The following is an 18,289-nucleotide window of genomic DNA, read 5'->3' as shown; positions in this document are numbered from 1 at the left end:
CCATTGCCGCCGTCGCCATCCCTGCCATCGCCACTGCCACCGTCGCCATCCCTGTCATCGCCATTGCCACCGTTGCCATCCCCACCGGCACCATTGCAACCATCACCATCCCTGACGTCACCATCCCCACTGCTGCCATTGCTGCCGTCGCCATCCCTGCCATCACAATTGCCACTGTCGCCATCCCTGCCATGGTGATGGCGACGGCGGCAGTGGTGATGGCAGGGATGGCAATGGGGGGAACGGCAACGGTTGGCGATGGAGGGGATGGCGACAGCGTCGCCATTGCCACCGTTGGTTGGGATGGTCACCATTGCTGCCGTCGCCATCCCTGCCATCGCCAATGCGACGGTGGTGACGATGATGGTGGCAGGGGTGACGATGGATGGCAGGTGGTGGCGATGGCGGGGATGGTGATGGCGGCAATGGCAGCGGAAGGGAAGGAGTTTTGTTTGGGCACACTGCAATGATGGGAGCTAATGGGAAACAAGAACAGGCCTGGGCTAGGAGGGTTGTCAGTGTCAATGAGATGTTTGCAGCCCTTGGCAGGTCATGCAGTGGTGTCGTCTGTGTGAGTGTCCGGACTGGTGCGTCAGCATTGTTTTTTATCATGTGATGCTCAGGTGATAGCGTTTTGGGTTTCCCGTGCCGGCTTCAGACTGCAACTTCCCATGTATGCTGGCATGCTGCTGGGCATGAAAGTCGATAGAGAGGTGTCAGAGAGAGGTTTCACTTGGAATTCCTTTCAAGGCACATACTAAGTGCTGCTGGCAGGTTCACAGGTGACAGCCTTGGAGCATTTGTCTTACTCGATGCCATAACCAATCCATGAAATTTAGATTAGCTTTAGTTTCATTCTGGACTCTTTCATAGCTGGAACCTTGACGGACTGCATGCTACAATCCAGGTACGGCATGCAGTGGACCGGTGACACTCAAGAAATCCTGCATACACTTCCTTAATCTTAGATGCCATAGTTCTTCCATTTTGTTGTAAGTACAGATTTACAACGATTACTACTGCGCTTGACATTGAGCATCTAACAGCGACTCACTGCCAACACAAAGCGTTGACTACAGATGTTTATGCCATTAGACCTCATTTAAGTGAGCGAGGACAAGAGCTTGCCACAAGGCTGAAGTTTGAGAAGAGGCTTCTTCTCTGTGAGGGCGCCCTTAGGTCCAGTCTGCTGGGCTCTCTTACTGACGATGGTGACAATGAAATCTTCCAATGTGACTGGGAGGCACAGGAGCAGACCAATATTTTCAAGCTGCTCGGGCTGGGTGAGTCACGGGACTGTGTTGACCAGGTCCACATTGCCGGCGGCCACATCATGACTCTGTACTCGTCATCACAGAACTTTGTTACCTGCTTCTATCTGTTATTCTGACATGTATGCTAGCTATTTACCGCCGTCAAGGGTTGCAGTCCGATGCTGCTGCATGATAACTAACGTAATGTTTTATTGTTCTTTGCCCCTCTATTTGTTTTCAATGCAGGTGTATTTTAGCTCTTGAGTGTCGAGGAGGCAGAGCAGTGTCTTGAAGCTGTTTCAAGCAGCAGCCGGACCCCATGACCAATGGATGTCGAGCGCTGGACCAGATCACCTAGCAGCAAATCAGAAAGTGAGTTCCTGTCAAAATTTGTGTTGGTTTCATGTCAGGGTTACAAATAGGCTGGTTGGGTGCTCACCAAGAATGCATGGTTTTGCGACATCGTGTTAATTGTGTGCTTCAGTATAGCAACCTGTCCATTTTTACTCCACTAAGCCTATATGTCTATAACTAACTGACTGACACATGTCCCGCTGCTGTTGCAGTCAACCACCTTGGACATGGTGAAGCAGTGGGCGACAGATGTGGGCGGTGGAGATTGCAACAGCCATGATGACAGCAAAGGCCACTTCAAAGCGCAGCCGTTCTGGACCTGATGTCGTCTTGACTGAAGCGGATCATGGAAACAAAGGCGAAGGGGAAGGGGGGCAAGAAACGACGGTGGTAATGGATGCACGTTTATTTTGGGGTGGATGCACATGCAATGTGATGGACAGCTGCATTGTCTTCTTTTGTGGAGGTGCCTTTTCTTAGGGCTGAAGGCACGTTCGTATCACATGGTGGACAGGGTCTTGAGACGGCTTGGCTTATAAGCAAATCCGTATTAAGACACTGTTCATCATGTGATAAGAACACGCCTTCCTAGATAGGATTGGAGGCGTGTCCATATGGCGCGATGGACATTATGAAAAAGCTTAATTTTGGACTGAAAGGGGCCTTCATATCACGTGATATACAACTTTCATTTTATGGAGACGCCTTCTTTTTGGACTGAAAGGGGCCTTCATATCACGTGATGTATATGTTTCATTTTATTGAGACGGCTTCTTTTTGGACTGAAAGGGGCCTTCATATCACGTGATGGACATGGGCTCGTTTTATGGAGACCACCTTCATTTTGGACAGAAGGGGTATTCAAAGCGTAAGGGACATTCATTCTGAGCTACCTTCATTATGTAACGAAGTGGTCCTCATTCTAAATTGAATCATGGCCCTCGATTTGGTGTGGAATGAAGGGTACCTTCATGAAGGTATGAAGGGTCTTCATTAAGGTATGAAATGAGTGTGAATCGCATATAGAATGAAGGCTCCAGGTTCCCAGAGTGGACGCCAGTGGGATGAAGCGTTTCCGGAGCCTGCGCTGAAGCAACCTGACCAACTCTGACATCAGCATCCGCCTGTAGGTATCTTTGCCTCCAGATCCAACGTTCCGGGATGACCAGTCCTAGAGCCTTTATTATAAAACTCTTAACAACTGCTACCGCTTTGTCAGAACTAACTCCCTTAGGTTTACGTAGGTTAAGGTACCCGTCCACAAAAGGTCTATCCTTGCTTTTGCTGGATGTAGCGGCGAGCAATCTGGATGTCATATTTGGGGATGCGGGTGACGGCCTGGCAACATCTCCAGGCATTGTTGGCTTGAAAGGGGCTCTTTACCCGGTGGTCGTGCCTAATTTGGCTGCTGCACAATGGGAACACATTAGGGGATAGCTCCTTATATACGTCGCAACTCCCACGGCAAGGAATATTTATATGCAGTGAACACGAAACATGACCAACCGCCTAAACAATGTCCGCAAGCTAATTGTATGTTAGTACGTCAGGGCTACGGTCTCAAGGTGGTATGAAACCAAAACAAAGAATGGGGTTTCTTAGAGCTTTCGTAATAGAATAAAAGGCAATGCTTATGGATGAGCCCGCCTACAGACCTCTAAAACGGAATGAGACATGGTTGCATGTCGCGCTTGGACAAGTTGGATGTTCCTTGTCACACAGCGTCCCGACTGCTAATACAGCTATTACGCCGAAGCAATGAAGTACTTTTAAGAACCTCCATTTCTTCCATCTTGACTCCCTGCCTCCCGGACATTATCGATCACACGTCTCCACCCTCAGAACCTAGAACACTCAAGGCCGAGAGACCACGTGCACAGTCCAGTCCGTCTGTCAACTCGAGTCAGGATGTCAGTCGCTACCCAGTGTCAAATTGAGGTGACAGAGCTCGACATCTTGGAATTAAAGACCTCCCTTCCGGGATAATTAATGGCGGCTGGGAGGATATTAGCTACTGTAGGCGATGTCTGCCAGCGCTGTGAGCACTGAGATACAGCTGGTCTACCTCCTAACCTTCGAGCTCAATCGTAGCTTATTATTCCGTCACATGGGGGCTTACAGGGCCCGGGAACCCCTAGCGATGTACGGCATCAGATCTGTACTGGCGTTAGTGGCTACGCTTGTCCTGTCCGAGAGACTTTGTATATGTCCCTCCCGGCTTTTACAAACGGGGCCCCCACTGGTGTGGAACTTGAAGCTTGTATGTGGTGATCACAGACGTGATCGCATGCCATCCCCTTACAAGTAGAGGGGCCAGGGGGTGGCTCTGGGACGTCGTCGGGAGGTTTGGGGCTGTCCGAGCCGTGGCATAGACCGCGGGCATTTGGACCTTTGCGGGGCTCAGCTGACATGTACAGCATATAGGTGTGGTCCACCTGTGCTTATATTTCTACAACGTCACTGCTGCAACGCCAGTCACGCGTCGCCGGGGACGCGCGTGTTGTCATGTCGAGTGATATCCTGCACGGATTACTGAACGCAAACGTTTCGCGCTTTCGTTTAAATGAGGGGAAACTAGCTGTTACAACCTCATGTAATCATATCGTCGCCATTTTCAGCACCAACCAGCAATGCATTCAGCTGAATATGCAAGCCGGGACTGCCGCAGGCCCTTGCTTTCAGAAACCGCGGCGCAGTTCATAACGGCCTTCCTGCGTAACTGCGTACAACCCGAGCTGACCCTAACGATAGATACCTGTGAACATATGAGAGGCAAGCAAACGAGGTGAAAAGGGGGGAAAAGGCTAAAAGTGCTACCTTGCAAGTCCCCTTGTAAGCTATCTTGTTTCTGCCGTGAACCACGGGAGATTCCCCCTGGGCTGAACCCCTCATCGCGCCGCGTTTGGACATTCATGTTGTCGCTGAGTAACCCGTTTCCGAGTAAAAAAATGCAATCAGGGTGCATCCCTAACTTCACGAGATTGCTGGTTTCATTCGGGCATAAATCGGCATTAGCTTTGTTTCCGTGACCGAATAGCAGCGAAGCCGACTGATTTGCTGTGACTTACAGCTGTTTTTAAATCTACTGAAGACGAACATGCCTTCCCAGTGAGAGGTGCACAGTCTGTACGTCTATCTGTCAGGAGATGTTAGGTACGATTTCAACGTACGCAAAACGTATACTATATTTTTAATTCCACGGCACATACGTACAGCATGCGCCCAGAAATGTTTAAGGACAGGCCAAAGTCCGTCAACTGTGGATAATGACCGACTTGTAGGGCCATTGTCCTGCGGATGAAGGAGTACCTAAACTCGGCGCCGCAAGTTCTGTATCTATACATTGTGTTAATTCTAGTCTGTGTGCCAGGTATTTTCAGTTCCCCAATCTTGCGTCTTGGTCCGATAAGCCCCGCATCTCTGCTTCAACTTCCAGTTTGCGAATCTTACCAGGACTACTCTATTTGCAATATACGCTCCAACATAACGTTACAAGCTGGGAATGGAGTGCTCTGGCCAGGCCGTGTGACCCTGCATGGAAGCAGGTGTCGCGACTTTGCGGAACCCAGCATAAACGTCATCACCTGCAGCGATGAAGCGTTGAACTCGACTTCTGACGGCCGTGACATTACAACTCAAAATTCTGCCCTGGAACCTGTTCTGGACCTGGCTTCGTTATCCAACATCTTCGAGCTGCCACCCAATGGCCAAGTGGCTCTCCGCAACTTGCTCATCACGGGCGCCCTCCTGCCCACCTCACCATATCCGCTGCCCGCCTCCTCCTTCCTTGCCCTGTCTGCATTCAACTTGAGTGCAACTGTGTCATCCTCATCAATTGCAGTGAACGGAGGCAGTAGTGGCGGTGATGGAAGCAGCAATGATACCCAGTCCCCTGGTCGATCTCCACCTTATCCTCAGTCACCTCCGCCTTTGCTGCTGTCCGACCTGCTCATCACCACACCCTCCTGTAGCGCACTGGCGCTGCATCAGGCCATTGCCTGCGCTGCCTCACCCTCGCCGAACTTCACCATCACACCCTCAGCTCTCGTCGTCCATGAGTTTTCCACGCCCACCGCCGTCATCACCAATGTAACGCTCACATGCAGCGGGCAACCTCTGATGTACCCGTGCACCGCTCTCCGTGCCACCACGGGCGCCGAAGTGCTCCAGGGAATGCGAACCCTGGAGGGATTTGCACAGCAGGCCGCCGCAGAGCTAAGCCGTAAGAGCGCTTTTTTGTTCCTCGCTCGGAACATAACGCTCGCATCAACTACCACTGGCAACACCTCAACTGCCAACCAGCAACTAACCATCCAAACCGCAAACATCATCCTGTCAGGAGCACCTGGTGGCGGCACTGTGCTCGATCTCGCCGGTACGGCAGGCCTTGTCGCCATCACCGGTGCCGGAACGATACAGATGCACAACTTGACGCTCCGGAACCTGCAGACCGGGCAGGTCGGCACGTACCCCTGGGGCCTATTGCGGCTGGGGCTGTGGACCTTCTCCTTCGGGCGGCGTCTGTACGGCCGTCGTGGGGATCCGTATCTTCTGCTTCGCCGTGTGAGCGTGTTGGGACTGCCGACGGAGGAAGTGGCGGCCTTTTGGGCCGACCTGGTGAGATTGAAAATGGTGGGTGATGCCGCGCCGCCGCCTAGCCTTGCGCCGTGCCTATGCATCAAGGCACAGACGTTGCTCACGGGGACTGCTCGCTGGGTAAGTCGTTTAATGCCTGTCTTCGTTTAGTGCGGTCATATGGCTGAAGCAATACATGTATGTATGTAATGTATGTATGTATGTGTGTATGTATGTATGTATGTATGTATGTATGTATGTATGTATGTATGTATGTATGTATGTATGTATGTATGTATGTATGTATGTATGTATGTATGTATGTATGTATGTATGTATGTATGTATGTATGTATGTATGTATGTATGTATGTATGTGCCAAATGATCATGATCGTGGCGCCTCGATTCTCCTGCACTGTCGCGCTACCGGCGCTCCCTTATTACTCCGGTATACGAGGTCCGTTCCTCAATCTCAAATCCAAATCCAGATCCAATTTCAAAGTATTGACCTGAGTGCCTGAGTGCCCTCCTCCATCCACCTGACCCACTTGACCCGCAAAACCACCCGCTGCCCTTCGACCGTCACCCCGTTATCGCCCATCGTGGTTGTGTACGGCACGGTGCCGCTCGCAGATCGAGGGTGAGGTGCCGTACTTGGAGACAGACAGGGTCACCTCAGCCGGTGACGGCCTCACTTTGGAGCAAGTACGAGTGTATGCAGCTGACTCCAACGGCGACACCGCATCTGCCGCCTCCGCCTCCGCCTCCGCCTCCGTAGCCGCGCCTGCCTGCCTGCGGGGAGTGCTGTGTCAGCTGGTTCCGGAGGGGCCCCAAGAGCGGCCTTGGACCCTTCGTATTGCGGCTATGTGGGACGAGGTCATACTGAATTCTGTCGACCCGCAGGCCGTCCCGCATAGCGCATCCATGTCATACACCCTCAATCGCCCCGTCGGCAGATTAGTCCAGTTAGCAGATAGACCTGTGGTCACCATTCTGCAGCCGATCGCCCTCATGGGAGACCCCTTTGGTGAGAGCGTGCTGGATCTACAAGCAGCCACGGCGGTGTGGTGCCTTCGGGGCGCAGCCGGCTCCCTAACTTTACGGCACATGGTACTCATCGGGCTGACGATGTTGAGGAATGCGGCGGAGTGCACAGTGGCGCCGCCACGGTCGCCGCCACGTCCATCACTGCAGCCTCCGCCGCAGCAGCCGCCGGGATCAGAGCCAACGGGCCCCCCCGCACCCGCACCTGTGACGTCCGCCGCCGCCGCCGCGTTGCCTCTTCTCTTGCCAGCAGAAGCGCAATCTGTTGGGGGTTCTGAGGGCGGCGGAACTGGTCCGCCGCCTGGCCAGCCAGCAGCGAACCCCCCAATCGCTCAGGGCTTCGATTTCGCCATAGCCAGCTTCATGTCATGCATTTGGGCCCTGGACTTTGACAGGCCTGGTGCCCTCGCGGCCGCCAGGACGGCGACTCCCGCCGCCACTGCAGCTGCTGCTGCTGCTGCTCCGCCTCCTGCAGGGAATGGTAGTGGCAGCGCCGCAACCAGCAACCTGGTAGCCAGCGACCGACCCGTGGGTCTGCCCTATGTCTTCCTGGACACTGTCAGCATTCTGATTCCCCAAGCGGAGCTAGACGTGTTCATCTGGATCTGGGTCACCAACTCCACGGAGGTAGCGGCGAACGCACCTGGCCTGGTAGACCAGCTTAGCAGGATGCTCAGGGGTTCCAGTCTGGCTGCAGAGTCAGCTGCAGCTGTTGCAAATTTGTTGCCTGCAGCATCGGCAGGACTCAGGGAAGGCACCGTCACCAGCCTCACCTTTGATCGGTTTTGGTGGTGTGGCCTGGAGGGCCGCAACGTCACCCTCACTGCAAATCTGCGGATGCTGGCCCCCAAGGGAGCGGCCACGCCGCCGTCGCCACCGCCGCACCTGCCATTGTCACCGCCGATGCCGCCGCCCGGGACAGATGCAGGAACCAAAACAAGGACAGGAGCAAAAGCAGGCGGCATGTCAATTTTTGCGATATCAGCTGCAGCGTTCGGAGCCACTTTTGCCCTGACGCTAGCGGCGGCGGGTATCTTGGCCCTGCTCTGGCGGCGCCGGCGGCAGCGCCGGCGGCAGTGCTACGCCAGCGGCGGCGGCGGCAGCAGCAATGACAAAACCAGCGATGCTTCCGGTGCTGCCGACGGCAACAACGGCATCAAGGACCCTGTTGCCGCCTCTACTTCCGCTTTTACTGCTGCTTTTACTGCTGCTGCTGTTACTGCTGGTGCTGCTGTTACTCGTGCTACTGCTGCTGCTGAGGAGGAGGATGGCGGCGAAGGGCCCGTGCCTTTGTAGTGCGGTAGTATCGACACCCCGCCGAGGTAGGCCGCCAGCTGGTGGGCAGCCAGCTGCATCAATGGAGCGGATTGGCGCGGTGGCGGCGGCTGCGGCGGCTTCTCCCCACATCCCTCAACATCCCCCTCCTTTATCCACCAGGTATATGGTGCTCGCCTAGGGTTGCTCCTGGTGGGGGAAAGGCAGGTTTTGGAGGCAGCGAATACGCAGCACGTAATCCGCGGCTAGGGGAGATGGGCGTACGTATAAAATCGTGTTTCGGAAGTGTGCACGCATGCTAGACCCGGAGGTGAGAGTTTGGAGCTTGAAAGTACGGTACAGTACTTATTCACTTGAATCGTTGCGCAAGAAAGGCATATCTGCATTATTGGCAGTAGCCGTGACGCGTGACACTGCCGTACAAATAACTGCTAGGTCGAGGCAGCGCTTAAGTCATGGTTTGGCCACTTAGATCACGGAGTTGTCCCCCTAATACCAAAGGCAGGCAGGTGGCTGGCAGAGGTTAAGGCCTGATTTCTGCTCCCGGAGTGTCCGGGTTCAAATCCGTCTGCCGACACCTCGGGTGTTTGAGGGGTGATGAAATGGGAGGTGGCCCCCCATCTTGTGGACGGTGTAGGACGTGATAAAATCAACTTGCGAGCTAACCAGGAACTAAGTTGAGGCGCCGTTGATCCGTTAGATTTGGTTGGATGCTGGTGGTGAGTTGCTGAACTTAACGAATACATTCTGAAGTCGGATAGGGTGAACGGATTAGGGTGCCCCTCTCGCAGGGGAGAGCAGGGAACTGCCTCGGGAAAGGGGGCCACTGGTGACAACAACAAATGGCTGGAGGAAGAATGCATGTGGTGTTCGACATGGGGAAGGGCCGTTACTGGTCCTAGGCGCTGATCTGGTCTCTTCCTTTTGGTGTGGTGTGGGTGCCTTTCTGAGAACTTGGGCTAGGGCGGCCGTCAGCTTGGATGTTGGAGATGAGAGGTTGAATAAATGGCTTAGCGGTTAGTTCCTTGTATGTAATTCTTGGGTTTCTGCATTTGACAGGTCATGTTTGGAATTTCAAATGGTTTTTATAATATAATAGTGTAATACTGCACGGCAAGGAAAGCTAAAAGCCTGATTGCCTGAAGTTGCTGGCCATTTAATTCTCATTTAATTGGTCGGATGCGACTCAGAATTTTGATCCCAATGCCGCTGCTGGTTATTTCGGCGCGTATCAACGATGCAATGCGGTGCAGAGGTTCCGCTAAATAAATTTTTAAAGGTGCATGCGGGTTGGTGCTGGAGGCTTGTGAACCCTCCTACAAGACTGGCAGCTATCAACTCCGCTGCTGCTGCTGCTGCTCATGATGATGATGATGATGATTCACAATCATGTAGTGTTTCGATGTTGAATGCACGGTCTCTTGCTTACCCCGTTATCTCGCTGTGTCGGTACGAGGGAGGATGGTATCACGTGGCCCGCTAGTGAGATGCGGCACACGACGGTCGTGCTGCTCATCGTACATAACTGTCTATTGACTAGGCACGCAATCAAAAAGCCGTACACACGTTGCTCGTAACAGGTACACGTTCCGCGCACGTACGGCGGTGTCTGTAAAAGCCTGAGGGGCAGAGCTATGGACGGTAGGTTTGTATTGATGCGGGTACGCGGGGGGCCATTATCGTCCTCTCTGCTTCGTAGCTGTACGGTGGCTACGTACCGTGACTGTACGGCAGTGAAGCGGAAGCCGCAAAGTACGCCGCCAGCCTCTAGGCTGCGGAGTGGAGATGGAGTTTTAATGTGGTGGTGTTCCGATGCTGGTGCTGCTAGAGTTGGTCATCTGTGTTGGTGAACTTAGTCCCCTTCGGACGGGAAGCGGCAGGCCGGCGTGTGGAGAGAGTGCACCGAGCACCGACGGCCGCGAAGGCCCCTTACCTTGCACCGGCTAGTTTACTCCCGTTATGTATGCTACCTCGCACATTAAAACATACATATAGACAGACATAAATACAGGCCCGACTTAGCTTCTGCACAATGAAAGTCTGTACAACCGCCATTTACACTCGGCAGCAGTACTGTCAGCAATAGCAAAGGGAAACTACTGTAATCCCCTACCTCCCTACTTTGGCTGAGTTACTTCGTTGCGACTAGAGTCGATGCTCAAGGAGGGCTGGGAGGCAAGCAGGCCGACCTGCAACCCGGTTAGTCGTCAACGTCCGTCGCCATTCCTATTAAGACCGAGTGGTGTCATGAAAGGACGTCCTTCCTGTCAGAAGGAAACATCTCTAATACGGGTCGTGTAAGTAATGCAGCAAGCGAGCCGGCGAGTATGCGTATGGGTGCGCGCGCGTGTATGTATGAGTATCTGTGCGGGGCCTCCCAAGCCCGGAGATGAGGAGCTGTCCGTGGCCGTATTCCAGGACCGCCCGCACGACTACTTCCGCAGAGCACCAGCACCAGCGCCATCATCATCGCCCTCTTCCGCATCCATGCCAACGGACCCTTCAATGTCCCCTCCTCTCACCCGTCTTTCCAGGGCCCCGGCGCTTGGCGGGCTCCTGCATTCGCATTTTTTTCCTTTTCTCCTGCCATCACACAAGCATGTGACGCCACCATATTATGGTGCCCGGACACACCCAACAATTCACATAGTCCGCAAAATGCATTTTTCTCCCGCACCGAACTATCCTAGGTAGTGTTGTTTTTTCCTCGTACTGTTGGGAGGCGTCCCCGGGGGCATCGAACCCCCGGTATCTGTCCCCATACCTCAAAAGCCACCATCACGACCACCATTTATCCAGGTACACCGCAGTGGCATTCTCCTTTCCCCCTTTTGAAAGCACTCCAACCCAACCCAACCCAACCCGCCGCACGTTCATCTTACATCGCTCTTTTTCAGCTCCAGCTTCCTGTCGCTTGCCAAGACATTTTCCTACATACCTCATTCAGCTTTAGCCTCGCGCGCTTCCCTTTTCCTCTCATCCATCTATCTGTCTATCTGTCTGTGTGTTTCGGCGCTTTTGTACGGGGCGCCGTACAGTACGGGCATCTGCCTTGCACGGCGTCTGAACTAACAATAACAACTGCCACAGTTTGTTCCTGTTCCACATACCGATGCCGATCTGCTTATCCCTCCTCCCCGCTTCGTCGTGTACGGCACTTACTCAACGCCTTTTCCATTCTTTTTCGTTGTCGTACTTAGCACTAGGTTATATGCACTTACTGCAGGTACACTACACTAAACGCACCCTAAGGCTAAGCCAGGGCAGCCCCGTGGCGGCGTCCGTAACAAACGCTGCGTATTCCGTTTGTGAACTATTAACCAGTAACTACACTTCTTCCCCCTTTAAAAAGTACTACTTTCCAAAAACAAGATCAACGGGATCCCGCCATGAAGGAGGAGGACGACGACGACGACGACGATGATGGTAATGATGGTAATGATGACGACGACGATCCGACAACCACCCCACTACTGCTGCCACCGCCGGCACTGCTACTGGGGTTTCTTCCCTCCTCGGCCTCTTCATCAACGGCAGCCGATGCCAAATCTGACGACGAAGAAGAAGAAGACGGAGAAGAAGAAGACGAAGAAGAAGCCATCCAGGACGCCAGATCGCTGCCAGGATAGTCGACGCCGTTGTTGCCATTCCCGCCGTTTTTACCGCTACTGCCGTTGCCATTCACATTGCTGCCTCTTGCAGCGTTGTGGGCACCTGCGGCAGTGGTGGTGCCATCGGTGGTGGCCGATGAAATGCTTGTCGCCCTGGCAGCCGACCCTGCCTCCTCCTCCCCCTCTCCATTCCCATCCCCATCCTGCGTTGGCGTTGTTGTTGTTGGCGGCGGCGGCGGCGGCGGCGGCGCTGACGTCACGAATCCTCCTCGCCCGACCAGATCCGTATCCGCGAGCTCATCCGCCTCCAGATCCAAGGGCGCGTAAATGCTGAAGTCAGGGACCAGCAGCTTGTCCAGAACCGCATCCCTGGGGGTCAGCGGAAACAGGGGAGAGGTGGGAAGGGCTGCGGTGTAACAAGGAGGAGGAGGAGGAGGAGGAGGAGGGAGCCAAAAGGAAAGGGAAAAATAGAATGCGGGAACGGAAATGGCAGAAGGCAGAGTTTCTCTTCCCCCAACCCAAACGCACACGCCCCAAGACAAAGATCCAACCCAAGACAAAGACACAAATCGCAACCGCAATCACAATCACCCAAAAAAATCACGCAGCCCTCCCCCCAACCCCAAACTCTCTCCTCCTCCTACGTCTTTATACCTGTAGTTGTCCAGCAGCGCCAGGAAGGCCGCATTCGCCTCGATCCGGAACTCCTCCGCGGGGTTGGACCCGTTGGAGGAGCGGATGTTGACGGCGTTCCTGAGCCGCGTGGTGTCTTCCAGGAAGCAACCCCACAGCGCATCCATCCACAACAACATGGTCTGCTGCTCGAAGGCGCACACCTGCATCGGAGGGCCACGTGGGGGACGAGTGGGAAATGGGTTTCGGAGGCCGCGGGGGTTTCAAGGGGAAAAACCCAGTGCTAAAGAAAACCCTGGGAAGACCCAAAACCCTGGGAACTATACCCGCCCAGAACAGAACAGATCAGGTCAGGTCAGGGATACCGTGCTTCCACCCCTTCCACACCGCCAGCTGAGTCCCAACGACACCTCCTGCCAGTAATTATTTGGGCTTTTTTGCCATAATACTTGCCTAATATTTCCCCAATATTATTTTTACTTCGCTGCACTTAGTCATTCTAGAAACTAATTATTTCGCAATCATTAATCAACGGGTATAGTAAGAAGCAAGCCGTACAGAAAAGACATTTTTTGGCTTTTAGCCAACCCTGCGGCCATTCCGGCCGGCGATATGTTCACCATATGTACCCCAACTGCACCACCTGCTGCTCCGCATCTATGTCGGTGAAGCCCAATGACGGACTGGCGGTGAAGGCGAGGCGGGCAGCCAGACGGCGGGCCTCGTAGCAGCCGATCAGCACCTCACCAAGGTAGTTGCGCAAGACGGCCACCTGACGGGTCGGTTAAAACCGTTGGTTGGTTAGGTATTGGTTATTGATTGTTGGCTAGTTGGTAGTTCGGAAACTCGTTTCGAGGCAGGAAAAAGACGGAAACAAGTACAGGAGGTCCCTTCTCCCCAATAGCGACGAAAAAGACGAGACAACACCTTCTTGCGCCGAGGTAACATACACACATACATACACACATACATGCGTACACACATACACACATACATACACATACACACATACATACATACACACCTTCTCCGCAAATGGTCCCTGTAGCGGCGGCCGCTGCATAAGGCCTCCGACGGCGGATAGCTGCAGCCGCTCCTCCTCCTCTTCCTTTCCCTGTACGGCTCGTACGGCGCCGTAACCGAAGAGCCTTCGGTGTGTACGGAGCTGCAGCTGCAGTTTGAAGTTGTTGCGAATCTCCCGGGCGGCGGGTACGTGCCATTCCAGGGAACCCGTACCGACGATGTATTCGGCCAGGTTCCGAAGCTGCGCATGTACGGAAATGTAGTGTGGCGTGAGCGAGGATGGGATGGTACCGTACCAGTGCAAGTACGGCATCAGAATGGGAAAATGTATTTATGAACTCCATCTTCCCCACTTGTGACCCACGGGTCGCATGGTCCTCTTCGCCTCCACCAGCCTTCCGTGTTACTGTCAATTTGCCAATGGGACCCGCCTTTGATGATCTGCTATCGCTCCAGGGATGCAGTGTCAGCCATCTGCCCCTCGGGCGCCCGTCATGGATTCTCCGCCCTCCACCTCATCCGCCGGCAAACACCTCGGCCCCACCCCCACCACTCCCCGGCCCCGCAACTGCCTCTCAACCCGCTTCACCGTAGATACGTATATACAAACAAACATACGTACTTACATGCAAACGTACATACATACATACCTGTTCCGGAGACAGCACCTCGAGTTCCTGGACCTGAAAGGCGGGATTTCGACGGAAAGGTAACAAAAAGGAAAACAACAATGGCAACTGCAGCCCCAACGATAACAAACAGTGTAACACCCCAACAAACAACAACAACAACAAACAGCAACAATAGCACAGATGGAAACTCGACCAGTAGTAACCCTAAAGATTAACAGCAGTCGCAACCAGAGGCCGTATACAAGAGTCGGCTGTTCGCGGGTGCCAACGGGGGCGGAAAGGGTGGGGGTTGCGGAGCCAGGTTGCATTGCGTATGTATGTGTATATGTGTGTGTCTGGCTGCGATGACGAGGAAAACGTTGTGGTCTTGAAACCTCTTCAAAATGTACAAGTTGATGGAGGGGAAGGAGAAGGGGAAGGAGAAGAAACTTACACCCCATTGCCGTACCATACCGTACCATCCAAGGCCCCGGCAAGGCAAGACAGGTCAAGGGGGCAATGCACGACATGTAACAGTCGAGAGGCGACGGACAGGCCGGGAGCCTGCGAAACCCCTGCGAACTCCATTTAAGGAGGGAGGGCGCCATAAACAGACGAAGCGACAGACAAACACTTCCCCCCATTCCTTACCTGCATATAAACCGGCAGGTACGGCATCTCGGCGCCGCCTCCGTCACCGCCCCCGGCCCCGTTCGCTGAGTTCCCAGCTCCCACTCCAAACAGCTCGAGCATCTTCCGTACGGTGGGGTTGGCCGCCGCCGCCTCCGTCACCTGGGTGAAATCCACCAGGGCCTTGGTGGTACGACCCGGCGGGTTGACCAGTGTACGGAGACTCAGGAGTACGGCCTGGCCGGGGGGAGGGGGGAGGGAGGGGAGCATAGGTTGGGTGGGTGGAAGAAAGCCGGGGGGGACGAGATACGTGCGAGAGACGAGGTAAGTGGCGGGCTGGAAAAGAGGCAAAGGGTTCACTTGTACGAATACGACAGAGATGCAAATACGACAGAGTGTACGGCAAGAGTGCTAAGGAGAAACAACCCATAGTCACACGTGCCGCATGCCGTGATACGTGCACATACACATTCTTACTCTTACATGAAGGGATGTGGCTCATCTTTACACCTTTCCCGAGCACACCTTTCCCGAGCACACCTCTCCCGAGCACCCTCCGACCCCCCAACATACCACCTCACCCATCCACCCCCCAACATACATACACACACACGCACCTGCAAGGGGCTGATCAAGAGGGGGGACTGCCCCGGCCGCTGCTCGGGTGCTCCCGGGAGGGCATCCAGTCGTACAGTCTCGCGCAGCCACCTGGCAGGGGCCTGCCCCGGGTCCAGATACCGACCAACCAGCTCGTCCACATAACGCTGCGTACGACAAATACAATATACGACGCAAAGTGGCATTACCACACGGCGTCAATAACACCATCCGCCGAAGGGAAGGCAACGGTACGGAAGTACGGAAAATCGAAAGGGACGGAATATAATTCTACACGCGCTATTATTTTATAAAAGTAGACGGAGGAGCTCCAGGGTGGGTAATGCCGTACGGCCAGCAATGCCCGAAAGGATAGGATTACGAAGCACTAAGAGAGCTATATCTACGATAGCCGACACACACACACACACACACACACAGAGATTTGTTCGTGACGCGTGTAAGCCAGCCAAGTCCCGAACAACCCCTAGGCGATTCGAGAAACACCACCCACACAGGTGCACACGTTGCACCTCCTCGTCGTACACACGTCATATACCCAACCGCTAAAAATACATATATACAGGCACACATACAGGTACACATACGCATGCGGTAACCCCAAACCCCCCTTCTTTCCTTCGGACTCGCCTGTATCAGTACATACACAATCTGGGCACGCTGCATGTCCCCCCCGCAAAGGACCAGCCGCCGCAGAGTATACAGGTTGTGACGGTACTCCTCCATCACGGCGTCGTACTTTTTGGTCTGTCGTACACAGTAAGAGGCACAGTACAGCGGCGACCAGGAGTACTCTTGTGTATGGCTGGCGGGCTGGCGGGGCGACGGGGGAAACCGTACGGCATGTGCAAGAGGGCGGCGCCCTTGCCCCATTCCATCCCACCTCGTCGCAGAGGTGGTGGATGAGGGGATCGCTAGAATTCCAATCACGCATCCCTCTCTCTGCATGCCAAAGGATGGAGAGAGAGGATCCCTAAGGATGGAGAGAGAGGGATGTATGATTAGCCCCCTACCCCCCACTTTACCCCCCCCCCAACCTCCCCGCACTAAAAGCAGCACTCCTCTCACCTCCAGCCTCATGTTTTGAAACATGGACTCCTGCCAGCGCACCACGTAGTTGATGAAGTAGTCCACGGGGCCGCCCTCCAGGAAGTCAGGACCGGACTGAAAACCGACGTAGCGGTTGGCCGTTGCGCGGTAGTTGTTGCAGTTGGTGGTTGGATGCATTAGGCAGTTGGGGGCGACGGTTGCGGGCGTCGAAAAAAACGGAAAGGTTTCCTTGCGTGTCTAGGCATGCCGCGGAAGGGACCACCACCCCGCGGGTCACGGAAGTCACGTAGCCGCAGTTTGCCTGTGTCATGGCCGCGGTAGCTGGTGTGCCACATAAATTGGCAGCACAACATATCGCGTAGCAACAGCAGGGGGGCTAGGGAGGTGGTGGAAGCCTGGAATCCGGACCAGAGGTGATCCATGAGGGTGGTAAAATCGCGAGGGCTAAGGGGCACGGCGGCTTGCTCCTCGTAGCCACGGTCGGCGACGAGGCGACTATAGCCAGTCTTGTAGGAGGACAAGGCGCTGGAGCAGCAGGGGTTGCCGATGCCGGTTCCACGGTCGTAAGTGCTGCCACGGCCCAAGCGGTTAAACAGTCCGGAGAGCAGACCCAGATGATTGTTGACGGTGTTGGGACTCGGATCGTCTACCCGACGGTTGGGAAGCCAGTGGGCCTCCAAGTAGACGAGCAGGTCGTCGTCAGTGCAGGACAGCAGGGTACAGCCATGGGGCAGGGAGGCCAGCCATGCAGAGAGGTCCCGACCGGCAGCCTCCTGACGGGCAATGGTTTCACGAGCCAACGAGCTGTCGGTCGCAGACGGTGGCGGCCTTCGCGAGGGCGACGGTATAGATCTGGCGGCTGGAAGGTGGATCCAGTACAGCAGAGGGTACGGAAGTGGGGCGGACGCGCGCGGCCAAGATCTGGGGCAGAGTAGGCTCCGGCAGTGCCTGGATGGCAGAGGAAGATAGGTGAGGTAGGCGTGACGGGAAGAGGAGACAGGACCCAGGCGCGGGGGCAAGCCTACCGGGTGGGCAGCATCATAGAGGCCGGGAGCTTGAGACAAGTCCAGAGTGGGGATCGGGCCCACGGAGGGGGCGAGGGGGTAGGGCCCCCGAGGGACAGGAAAGGACGGAAGTAAGGAAGATGACGAGCCAAGGAGACGCGCCCCAGGTAGGGCCGGGGGAGGCAAGGAAAGCCTACCCGGCACCGGACAGAGGCAAGGTGTTGGTCCTGCGGTCAGGTAGGCAACTGTAAGAGAGGGCCGGGGGAAGCGGTGCGCAGGGAGATGGGGGCGCGCACCGGGTAGGCAGAGGACCCGTCGAATGAGGAGGAGTCACATAGAGGAGGCGTAACAGCGGCGAAGGAGAACGCCGCTTCTGTGAAGAAGCAGTGGCGGGGTGGAGGCGAATGGGAATGGCAAAGTAGCGGCGAGCACAGTTACCTGAGGGACGAGCCGAACTAGAGGCAATGCGGTGGAGACCTGTTAACGAGGTAGGAAATATGAGTGGTAGGTAGAAGGCGGTCGGCGTGAGGCTGGAGGCTTACATTTTCTGTTGGCGATGACTGCATTAGGTTATTTCGTACTCTCTACTCGATTGCAGTGCAAGCNG

The 18,289-nt window shown here is 54.9% G+C and overlaps 3 protein-coding genes across 3 annotated transcripts in view; 2 read left to right on the top strand and 1 right to left on the bottom strand.

The window, feature by feature from the left end:
* Positions 1 to 2,523, top strand: part of VOLCADRAFT_107508 (uncharacterized protein) — a gene marked incomplete at its 5' end in the record, with an annotated part of 8,920 nt that extends 6,397 nt beyond the window's left edge. Inside the window, 2 exons of the mRNA XM_002957028.1 lie at positions 1,820 to 2,039; positions 2,177 to 2,523. Coding sequence (XP_002957074.1) covers positions 1,820 to 1,930 — 111 coding nt within the window. The 3' untranslated portion in view covers positions 1,931 to 2,039; positions 2,177 to 2,523. The remainder of the gene's footprint in view (positions 1 to 1,819; positions 2,040 to 2,176) is intronic.
* Positions 2,524 to 4,555: 2,032 nt separating this feature from the next.
* VOLCADRAFT_98100 (uncharacterized protein) lies at positions 4,556 to 8,751 on the top strand (the record flags this gene model as incomplete). Its single annotated transcript, XM_002957027.1, has 5 exons — positions 4,556 to 4,566; positions 5,153 to 6,323; positions 6,817 to 7,627; positions 7,703 to 7,854; positions 8,665 to 8,751. 5 exons carry the CDS (start codon positions 4,556 to 4,558, stop codon positions 8,749 to 8,751), a joined length of 2,232 nt encoding a protein of 743 aa, XP_002957073.1.
* Positions 8,752 to 12,183: 3,432 nt separating this feature from the next.
* VOLCADRAFT_98099 (uncharacterized protein) overlaps positions 12,184 to 18,289 on the bottom strand; it is a gene marked incomplete at both ends in the record, with an annotated part of 21,743 nt that continues 15,637 nt past the window's right edge. The window contains 13 exons of the mRNA XM_002956989.1: positions 12,184 to 12,216; positions 12,392 to 12,482; positions 12,768 to 12,949; positions 13,390 to 13,518; positions 13,876 to 14,010; positions 14,420 to 14,452; positions 15,032 to 15,247; positions 15,628 to 15,774; positions 16,313 to 16,441; positions 16,697 to 16,792; positions 17,134 to 17,626; positions 17,880 to 17,909; positions 17,979 to 18,055. Of these exons, the coding sequence (XP_002957035.1) occupies positions 12,184 to 12,216; positions 12,392 to 12,482; positions 12,768 to 12,949; positions 13,390 to 13,518; positions 13,876 to 14,010; positions 14,420 to 14,452; positions 15,032 to 15,247; positions 15,628 to 15,774; positions 16,313 to 16,441; positions 16,697 to 16,792; positions 17,134 to 17,626; positions 17,880 to 17,909; positions 17,979 to 18,055 (1,791 nt within the window). The remainder of the gene's footprint in view (positions 12,217 to 12,391; positions 12,483 to 12,767; positions 12,950 to 13,389; positions 13,519 to 13,875; positions 14,011 to 14,419; positions 14,453 to 15,031; positions 15,248 to 15,627; positions 15,775 to 16,312; positions 16,442 to 16,696; positions 16,793 to 17,133; positions 17,627 to 17,879; positions 17,910 to 17,978; positions 18,056 to 18,289) is intronic.

Source organism: Volvox carteri (genome assembly GCF_000143455.1).
Source record: "Volvox carteri f. nagariensis unplaced genomic scaffold VOLCAscaffold_68, whole genome shotgun sequence".
NCBI lineage: Eukaryota > Viridiplantae > Chlorophyta > Chlorophyceae > Chlamydomonadales > Volvocaceae > Volvox > Volvox carteri.
The sequence above is the reverse complement of the archived record's forward strand: the minus strand, read 5'-3'. Positions and strand labels throughout refer to the sequence as shown.